The 10,956-nt window shown below is 36.5% G+C and overlaps 1 protein-coding gene across 4 annotated transcripts in view; it reads left to right on the top strand.

Moving 5' to 3' along the window:
• The window catches only part of JAML (junction adhesion molecule like), a 31,511-nt gene that overhangs the window by 4,168 nt on the left and 16,387 nt on the right, over positions 1-10,956 (top strand). Inside the window, exons 2-4 of one of the 4 annotated variants that reach the window (XM_074215155.1) lie at positions 3,937-4,065; positions 4,652-4,713; positions 10,481-10,635. In XM_074215155.1, the coding sequence (XP_074071256.1) occupies positions 4,671-4,713; positions 10,481-10,635 (198 nt within the window). In that variant the 5' untranslated portion in view covers positions 3,937-4,065; positions 4,652-4,670. The remainder of the gene's footprint in view (positions 1-3,936; positions 4,066-4,651; positions 4,714-10,480; positions 10,636-10,956) is intronic. The other 3 variants (XM_074215156.1, XM_074215157.1, XM_074215158.1) reach the window with 3 other exon arrangements.

Here is a 10,956-nt window from a genome sequence, read left to right as displayed (position 1 = left end):
AATCATTCAGCTGAGAGGTTATCAGGGCCTGAATTATGTAATTCAGGGCTAGGAGAGTGGTGGGAAGGGAACAGATGCAAAAGATGCTGTGGAGGCAGAATCAATAAAATTTGGTGACTGAAAGGAGATATAGAGTAAGTGAGTGAGAGGGAAGACTTAAGGATAAGGATAAAGGATCCTAGGCTGTGAACCAGGGAGTCTAAAATGATAGGTATGAAATAGGGAAATTAGAAGAGGGTGGGTTTAGTGGGACTAAAACGTGTTGAATGTTTTTAGTTTGAAATGTTCAATGGGTAGTTGGTGATATGGGCCTGGAACTCATGAAAGGTGAAAGTTAGATAAGTGGATTTGTGAGTCACTTCTTAAGAACTGAAAATTGGTTTTTGGAAGCAGGTGAGAGTTCAAAGAGAAGAGGGCCAGGACAGAGTCCTGTAAACACACACACACACACACACACACACACACACGAGATTGAGGACTAGAGATGAACAAAAATATTCATAGCAGCCCTGTTTGTGGTGGCAAATAATTGGAAATCAAGTAAATATCCTTCAATTGGGGAATGGCATAGCATACTGTGCTGTATGTATGTGATGGAACACTATTGTTCTGTTAGAAACCAGGAGGGATGGGAAGTGAGGGAAGCCTGGAAGGATTTGCATGAACTGATGCTGAGTGAGATGAGCAGAACCAGAATAACACTGTACACCCTAATAGCAACATGGGGGTGATGATCAACTTTGATGGACTCCCTCATTACATCAGTGCAACAGTCAGGGACAGTTAGGGGCTGTCTGCAATGGAGAATGCCATCTGTATCCAGAGAAAGAACTGTGGAGTTTGAACAAAGACCAAGAACTATTACCTTTAATTTAGGAAAAAACCTGATATATTATTGTCTGTTCTTGCTATCTCTTATGCTTTATGTTTCTTCCTTAAGGATATGATTTCTCTTTCATCACATTCAATTTGGATCAATGGGTACCATAGAAACAATGTAAAGACTGGCAAATTGCCTTCTGTGGGGGTGGGGTGGGGGGAGGGAAGTAAGATCAGGGGAAAAATTGTAAAACTCAAAATATATAAAATATAAGAAAGGCAGTTTCTTTCTAGATGATTGGTTGCGAAAATGAGGAGACAAAGAGGATGATTACTTTGGATGGGGGGGAGATCTAGGCACATTTGTAAATAGCAGAGCCAGTAATTGAAAATGTTTATATGATCACAATAATCAGAAGAATGCTGTAGATAGAGTTTAACTAGATTCTTGCAAAGCAGTTGATAAAAATCTTATATTATTCTTCTAGAAGGGATAGAAGTATAGGTCAGACAGTTAAGCAATTGTGAAATGGCCCAAATGGTTGCACCTAAAGAATAGGCAGTAATGCCCTGATGTCAACTTGGGAATTTTCAATGGAGTTCCCCAAACCAGGAATCTTTGATATTTATAATATTTTTATCAATGACTTGGATAAAGCACAGATGGTATACTTATCTTATGTGTAAATAATCTGAAAGGGATAGCTTGAGTTAGATAACAAAGTAAAAAAAAATGAAAAATATCTTGATGATACAACATTGAGTCAAATCTTAAGGTGAAATTTACTTGGAGTTAAAAACACCTCAACCTCACTGATTCATGATATGGGAAACATGGATAGAAGTTATTTAACTGGAAAATTCTGGAATTTTAAAACCCTCTCCAAGCTTGGCAATAGTCTGAAGTTTAATCTAGCAACTAAGAAAGCCAGTGTGGTCTTAGTTACTTTAAGAAAAACAGAGAATGTCCTAGATGAGACAGATTGTCTGTTCTCTTTTTTCTGCCTTGGTCAGGTCACATCTATATATTTTTTTCAGTTCTAAGCAACACATTTTAGGAAATACATAATCACTCTTATGTGAGTCAAAGGGAAGGGGATCATTAGAATGATGAGGGCAGGCCATATGAGGATCAGTTGCAGGAAGTGGAGATTCTAGCCCAGATTAATAGATGGTTTTTGGGGGACATGATTACACTCTTCAAGGGCTAATGAATGGCAGGGCATTGGATTGGAGGTTTTTTGTGTGACCCTAGAGAGCATCACTGGGAACCAGTGGGTGGAAGTGAAGGACAGAAATTTGGGGTCAATATAAAGAGAAACTTTGTGTTGGTGGGAGGTATCATAAAATAGAAAAGGCTGCTTTGGTAGGTATAGATTCACATTTACTGGAGATCTTTAAGCAAAGACTCGATAATTTGAGTAATATTGTGGGAGGCCTTATTCAGATGTGAGTTGGATGAGATGTTCTATGAGGTCCTTTTCAACAATGTGGTTATATGAATCTGTGGTTTTGCCTTTTTCAGTAAATCACTTTTTAAAAAAAAAAATCAGATTTCATTCATATAGGGCACTTGAGGTATGAATACTTCCTCTATAGATTCAGATCAGCAACTCCATCTTATAGTCCTTAGAGAAAGTAGGACAGTTTTCTGAAAATACTTTAGATTCTGATAAAGGATGACTTGTTTTGTGTAATTTGGGTGTGACTAAGTAACACATAGAATTGGCAGTAAGATTCAGGACAATCTCTGTCACTGGTTTCCTTTTGAAACCATGCTAGAGTTGTAAGAAGTGATCACATTGATGGTTTTAGTTTAGTTCAAATATTACATAAATTATATTTTAAGATTGTATCTGATGGATGGTAAATACAATCTTTATAACATTGATGCTGAACTGACATCTTTATTGACTAATGTTAAAATTTGGAAGAACTTAGCTTCACTCTTAGTCTATCTGAATCACTAGTTTTGTCATAAGATTTCTACTACTTACATTTTTAAATTCTCCTATTTACTGTAATTCATACTTCCTCACCTCTGCCATCCCTTTCCTAAATGTGCAAACACAAGTCTGAGCATTTTGGCATATGGTCCACAGGACTTTTTTGTATGCTCCTGATGATAACCATATTAATCAGACTTAAAGACACTCATATAAATAGGCTCTTTATCATAATATACTTCTATTTTTATAATTTTGTAATACTTTGCAATTATTTTTATGAATAACTTTTAACTTCCTTTGATCAGTATCATTGGAATACAGAAACAATAATAAAAGAAGAAAAAAGGCAAACTAAATGAACAGTTATAGAAAAGAGGGGCACAAATGATTGTGTATATAGCTGTACACTTACTTCAGTTTCTTACTGATTGATTACTATTTATTTATTTATTTTTGCAAGGCAATGTGGTTAAGCGGCTTGCCCAGGCCACACAGCTAGGTAATTGTTAAGTGTCTGAGGCTGGCTTTGAACTCAGGTACTACTGACTCCAGGCCTGGTGCTCTGTCTACTGTACCACCTAGCTGCCCTATATTATTATATTAGCATTTCTCAGTTGTTGGACACTACTTCTTTTATTTTACTATTCTAATGATTGTGTAGTAGTTTACAAAGTGGTAGTAAATGATGCTGTTCATCTCACCTGGTAAGCTAACTACCAAGGAAGGCAGAACATTGCTTATATCCACTATCTTCTCTCTGCCACTCTGCCCCCCATCCTCCCAGTTCTCACCCCACTTTTACACCCGATGAAACTGAAAGTTGGAGAAGCCAACTTGCAGTGTCCCACAAGGAATAAGTAGTAAAACCAAGACCAGAATCTTTGTTTTTTTTGACTCTGAGAACAGGGTTCTTTTCACTACTTTGTGATGCTTCTCTTGTATGACTTCCTGGTGTAGTTTGATGATTTTTTTCTGATGGAAGTAGATTTAAGGATTAGAAAATGGAATTGGAAACTTTCAGGTAAACCTTTCTTGTTCAGATGTGATTTATTAATAAAGCCAGACATGATCTACGACAACCAGACTTAACAGAGAAAAGCTAAGCCCTTGTATCTTCATAAGTATTTTCCTCTTACCTTATTTATGTGTTGTATTCTTCTGCTGCCAGGGGAAGACCCCCCCCCCAATTTTTGAGAAACAGAAATAGACCTCTCTGAGACCAATAGCCTCATGTGAAGCTTAAAGATGTAGAAGAATCATCCTCCTAGAACCTGAGCTCTTCCAGAGGAGCTGGTAGGTAGGTGAAACTTGAATTGCATTGCTCATCTGAACATTCTAGAGGACTTTCTCCACCTGTCTGTTCCTTGACCAATTTTCTTTCCTCCATCACTGGCCTTTTTTAACAAATTGTCTCTGCCACCTCACGTGACTGCACTGTTACATGTTTGGAGTTTAGTGTATTAGGACTTTTGTCTTACGTCTGTCCCCTATTTGTTCATGTGCCCTATCCCATTTTTATTTGGATTCAGTAAAGGAGAGTTAGGAGTAGAGGAGGATCTAGATGTATAATTTCATAAATATAGGGAACTTTTAATATGGCGACTCTTCTGAGCCTGTAGTTTGGAAACTCAACTGTTACAGCCATGTGTCTGAGAGGGGACTCTGAATTCAAGTTTTCTTGACTCCACAGTTGGTACTCTATCATAGCTCACCTTTTCAGAATGCTTAAATAAAATTTCCAGTTCATTTGAGAAGACATAATGTCAAGACTCTGTAGTTGGTGCTTTTGAATGTGAAATCATTAGACCAATATACAATCAATTGCTATATATGTTCCCTTGAAATAGACTTTAAACTTTTCAATCTTTGTTTTTATTTTGAAGGTTGAAAAAATACAGCAGAATGTTTTATGCATTGGAACTCAAAATGGTATCTATTTTACTGGGTAAGTAGAGGCAGACAGTGTAAATGTGATTCTTCATTTCTTGTTTTGTTCAGTTTCTTTGCCAGTTTTGTTTTCAGCTCTTGTGTTTTGAGAAGGAACCAATAATTTTACTCTTTGCAATTTTGTTGAGAAATTTGTCTTAAATACATTGGACAAATTCTTATTTAAAATGATGTTTCAGTCTCTATGCTTTTTATTGGGTATTCTGGAGACTTATTATAAGATATTTTCATTAGAGTATTCAGAGAGACAGCACGATAAACAGTGGAAAATGTGCTGGTCTTGATGTCATCAGATCTAAGTTTAAATACTTGCCCTTATACTTACTATTTAAATAGCTTTGAATAATCCATTTAACCTTTTTGAGCCTCAATTTTCCTATCTGTAAGTGGAAATAATTATTCTTAAATTACTTATTCTTCACGGTTATTGGAAGCAAAGTGATTTGTAAGCTTAAATCACTATAATATATATTACATATATAAACATTATTAATATACATTGTTTTCTTATACTATTGTCATATTAACATATATATATATATATATACACTATACCTACATATATAAAAACATTTATTATTTACTTTTAGAGGGTTAATTTTTAAGCTTTAGCAGTCCAATTTTTCAAAAGTGTAGGCCAGAGAGGGTACTTAATTTGATGGAAAAGGTGGTAATCTGAGTCTAGACTTTAAATATGATTTTTAAAAATGGTTTTAGAGATGGTGTGGTGAAGGATCTTGGGTCCCAATTGTCTTAATCTTTTCTTCCTTTTTCAATCCTCTCTCTTTTTTTTCCTTCTCCATTGCTTTGTAGGGAGAGAGAATGCATTTGCTCCACATTCTCCCTCCTTGAAGAGTAATGGCCTGAATACTAAGAAATTCTTCCTAGTGTCCTTGTTTTTCCCAGCCTGCTTTTGGGGAGGTGTCCCCTCCAATGTGAGATTTTTTTTTTTTCCTGCAGCTACTTACTTAGATTTTTCTATAAAACTTCATCCTTTTGTCTCAAGTTTTATCTCTGGCTTTTCTCCTGCCTCTTTTAACCTTTGGTGGATCTTCAGTTACATGCTTTAGAAAGTCCACTCTTTAAGTTGGTCAAGGGGGAGGGAGAAGCAACTCCTTTAACAAAGATTGATCAAGAAACACAAGGAGATCTACAATAGGCTTATTTTGCCAGTTCAGGTCCATACAAAGAGACAAACAGAAACCTTTGGAATCTAAGGAAGTAATCTAAACAGAAAAACCTAGCCTAGCAGTAAAGTCCCTTGAAGATTTTCAGTTTCTAGATAAGGGATGAGATAAGAAAGCTTAGAACCTGTTGTACTTTGTGCTGGGGACCTTACCTAAGAAACCGGGAGCCTGCAGCTATGTTACTATGACTTCTAAGACAGAGAGCAGCTGTCATACTTTGGGCCAAACCACGCCTTGTTGACTGGCTCTTCAAAGAACCCTTTACCACAGTGCCATCACCCAGACACCAGATGATACAGGTCAGTATCAAAGATGACCTTGCCATCCCATCTGGAGGTACTCAGAGCCCAACACCAACTCAGAGTGCCAATTCATGAAGTACTGCTGTTGAAATGAGTAAACAGAAGAAACTGAAAATTAAGGGATATTATGGAGCTAGAGTTACTCAACAGAAGAAAATAATTACATCACCTACAAGTAAAGCCTGAAAAAAATTTATAGTTGTGCCACAAACTATGCTGGAATTCTAGAAAAAAACAAAGCAAAGAATTAATGGTACTGGATCTGAAATGAGAGCTCTATAGAACAGACAGCAAAATATAGGAAGAAAAAAATAAATGCTATTGACCAGAGGTGTCAGTCATAAAGTCTATAGACCACATTGATCCATAACACTAATGAGTTTGAACCGAATCAGATTAAAATGTAATTGCAAAATATTAAGCAAAATAAACAAAAATACAATAAAACATGGATAATATTATTTTAAAATTAAGTCAGAGTGTAGCCTACAGGGATCTTTATGTAGAATGGCTTCGATTTTTATTTAACTTTGATATTTTGGCTATCAACCATTTCCTTAAAACTAGTATTAAAAATTAACTTTATCTTCTTTAGTAGTAGCCACCCTTGTACTTGCTCTTTTCAAACTCATTCGAAATGTTAAACCAAACAGGTTGACTTAAAGAGAGATACCTTCCATGATGAAATTCTTTGGAGATATTTAATTCCTTTCAAAAGAATTCCTTCCTTATTGCTGATGAGAAAGTTAAATATCTCTTCTCAGGTAAAAAGAGCCCAGATGAAAAAATTGTCCTATTGATCTTGTTTATTTTCTGTGACTTTGCTTCACTTTTCTTTGAGTTGAACTGAGTAGGATCTATACCTAGTAATAACCTAGTCTAAATCTTTGTGCCTTTGTTATCCTTCTTTCCCTTCCTTGCATTTCTTCCCTGACTTTATCCATTTGCAGAGATATTGGGTTATGAAATCTGAAATAGCTAATGGAGTTCTCAGTCATTGGCCTTTAAATGATTTGTGCATTTTATGGGTGGAAGACAACAATAGGCAATTGGAAGAGCCCACCAGCTGGGACATCAGTAGTTGAGGGAAGGAGTTGGGCAGAAGTGGGTAACAAAAGACTGAGTGTGGGAGGAAGATGCTTGCTTGGCCAAATAGCAAGGAGTCTTATGATCTGTCCTGAAGTCAGAATCAGCCCATGAATCTTTATAACTTTTTTAAAAGAATAGAAGTTAAAGAAACCAAAAAACCCCGTGATTTGACTGCTTAGATTAGGGAACCAGTGGCTTTTGTACCAAGAACAAGAATTGTAATTTTCCACTTCCTGTTTATTAGTTGTGGCCACATAGTAAGTGATAAGGAACTTGGGCTTCCCCTGAGTCTTTTTGCTCACGCAAAGGATGGGGCAGAGTGTTTGAGGGTAGCAGTCAGCATTTTTATGATTTGTTCAAGTACATCAAGCCTTTGTCCACACCTATTGTATGCAGAGCAATGTGCTTGGTGATGGGGGATATGTCATGTTTACCTAGAAGCTATAACCTGCCTTCATGAAGCTTGTGGGTATATGGGATACTCATTTAAATAACTAAATAAATAACATGGAAATAACTAATATGAAATATTAAGTGCATTGAGAGGTACAAGCACAGGACTTGCATGAATATTGTGACCAGTTTCTTTTCACTTAATCCAAGTTGACCGTCTGTCTTCTTCCATTGGAAGCAATTCTCAATTCCTTTTAATTCTAGTGCCTTTACTCTGATGACTATTTTCTATTTATCCTATACATAACTTGTTTGTTTTTTGTCTCCCCCATTAGATTTTTTTCTTATTTGATCTTAAAATTTTTAAAAATAACTTTTTGTTGATTTGTCTGTCTCTGACATCACCGTAGTATCCCATGTGTCCCTCTATTTCCTCCTCCCAGGGAGCCATCTCATATGTCAAATAGTATTTTTTTGGGGGGGGCAGGGGAGAAGGAAAAATAATCATTGCAACTGATGAAAAACTAAAAAAGTCCAATGTGCAGTGTGTGATACCTGTAGATCTTCCATCTCCATAAAAGAGTAGTTTGGATGTGCCTTCTCCTATCTTTCCATTTGTATCCCATTTGATTTTTATAATTCTTTTTTTTAATGTTTTATTTATTTGTTTTTCCAACTACATGGAATGGTAGTTTTTACCAGTCTTTTTTGGAAGGATTTGAGTTTTACATTTTTCTCCTTCCCTCCCTTCCTTCCCCTCTCCTCCTGACAGAAAGCAATCTGATATAGGCTCTACATTTATAACCATGCTAAATGTAGATTCATATTGATCAGGTTGTAAGAGAAAAATAATATCCAAATGGAAGAAAACAATAGAGAAAAAATGGCATAATATATGAGAAAACTTTTAAATTGAAGATAAAAAGTTTTGATGTTCACTTAAACTCCACAGTTCCTTCTCTGTAGATGGTCTTTTAAAATTGTCTTTGATTATTGTACCTCTGAAATGAACAAGTCCATCACAATTGATCATCATACCATCTTGTTAGTATGTACAATAATCTTCTGGTTCTGCTCATCTTTCTTCACATCAATTCATGCAGATCTTTCCAGGCTTTTCTGAAATCTCATCTCTCATGATTTTTTAGAAGAACAATAGTGTTCATCACATATGTATACCACATTTTGTTCAGTCATTCCCCAATTGATGGGCATTCTCTCAATTTCCAATTCCTTGCCACTACAAGAGCTGCTATGAAACTGTAACTCTTTTTCATTATTCTTTATTATTCTTAAAATTTGCTTTTGATTTTCTTGGTTTGTTCTTGTTCCATCCATGACCCTATGTAGTTAGTTTTTACTCAGTAGTTATCATATTCCGTGCTTTACTGAATTCATCACACACATCATTTCTTACAGCATAGTAATATTTCATTCCATTTATGGACCACAGTTTGTTTTTGGTTATTCCCCAGTTTCACAAATGATGGACATCTACTTTGTTCTTCTCAGTTATTACAAAATATGCTTTGTTAAATATTTTGAAGTATATGATGACTTTTTTTCCCTTATTGATGACTTCCTTGGAGTATAATTCCAGCAATGAAGTTTTTACTTCAAAGGGCATAAATAGTCTGGTCACTTTATTTGTATGATTTGTATAATTCCCAACACATAGCTTCACCAACAATGTATTAGTGTGCCTTTCTTCTCATTACCCCATAACTGAAAATTTTTGCCAATTTGATGGATGTGAGGTAAAACTTCAGGATTGCATTGATTTTTTTCTCTTATTATTAATGATTTGAAGCATTTTTCCAAGTGGTTGAATAGTTTTTCTTTCGAGAACTGTTTGTTCATATCCTTTGACTATTTCTCCATTGGAAAATGACCATTTGTTTACATATATTTATTAAGATATATCTTGGATTCGAAACTTTTTTTTTTTGCAAGGCAATGGAGTTTTTTTTTTTTTTGGTTTTTGCAAGGCAAATGGGGTTAAGTGGCTTGCCCAAGGCCACACAACTAGGTAATTATTGTCTGAGAGCAGATTTGAACCCAGGTACTCCTGACTCCAGGACCCGTGCTTTATCCACTGTGCCACCTAGCTACCCCAAGGCAATGGAGTTTTGACTTGCCCAATGTCACTAAGGTAATTATGAAATGTCTGAGGTTGGTTTTGAGCTCAGGTCCTCCTGACTCCAGGACCGGTGCTTTATTCTCTGTGCCACTTTTATCCATCTGAGAAATTAAGCCTAATTTCCAGTTTTCCTAGCATTTATTGTTTTGGTGTCTCCCTTGCCTAATCTGTTCCACCATCTCTCTAGTCTTTAACTAATACCATTTGTTTTGGGTGCTCCCCCATTAGACTGCCAGCTCCCTGAGAGCAGGGGGAAAAGAAAGGGAAGGGAGGGGACATATTCAGACCCTGTGGTTAAGTGCTTCACCAAAATGACCTTTCTTGATCCTCACAAGATCCTCACAGAGACAGATGTCTTACCCTTTCCCCTCCTCTTTACACAGCCGGCATGGGTCTGAGGCTGGTTTGAAGTCATGAATTCCTGGCTCCAGAACCAGCGCTCTCTCTACCTTTCTGTGTATCCTAGTGCAGATCACACTCTCTGATCCACAGTAGGTGCTTCATGAATATTTATGGACTGACTGGAAAGCATTTCACTTAACCTTGTTAGTGAGAGCTCTTCTTGGGAGGGAGGTACAGTGTACTTGGTGGCAAATTTATATTTCTCCTTAAGTCATCCATTTAAACTTTTTCTCCTTGCCCTTGAACTTTTAGGTTGTCTCTGGGGTCTAGATAATATGGTTCTTTCTTCCCCTGAACTGAAGACATATGTGGGTGACACAGCCCTATTGGACTGTGTTTTACCAAACTCTGTGAAGAAACAAGTGACAAAAGTGGATTGGATGTTCTCAGCAGGGGAGCATGCAAAGGTAATGAGACGGGAGTAGTTATAGAACGATGGGGACAAGTTGCTCCCAATTTTTTGAAAAACAAAACCTGTGTACCACATTTCTAGAATGGCATGGCTTCACAGATAGGAAAAGATAAAAGTTGTTGGAGTTTTAATAGAGTCCTAATTAATGATCCCCTCTCCTCAACATTTAGATTTGCTTTGAGTGTCCTTCCTGGATCTTTGGTAGCAGCAGGAATTCTAGTTTTGACTTAATTATTGCCTCTGCTTTTGCTCAAAGCCTTTTTGTCTTCTGATTGCCTGATATCAGTGCCCACTGCTCTTAGTCTGTTTGGACCAT

The sequence above is a fragment of the Macrotis lagotis genome, chromosome 1 (assembly GCF_037893015.1).
Source record: "Macrotis lagotis isolate mMagLag1 chromosome 1, bilby.v1.9.chrom.fasta, whole genome shotgun sequence".
Taxonomy (NCBI): Eukaryota; Metazoa; Chordata; class Mammalia; order Peramelemorphia; family Peramelidae; genus Macrotis; species Macrotis lagotis.
Note: the sequence above shows the minus strand (reverse complement) of the source record. Positions and strands in the feature narration are given on the sequence as shown.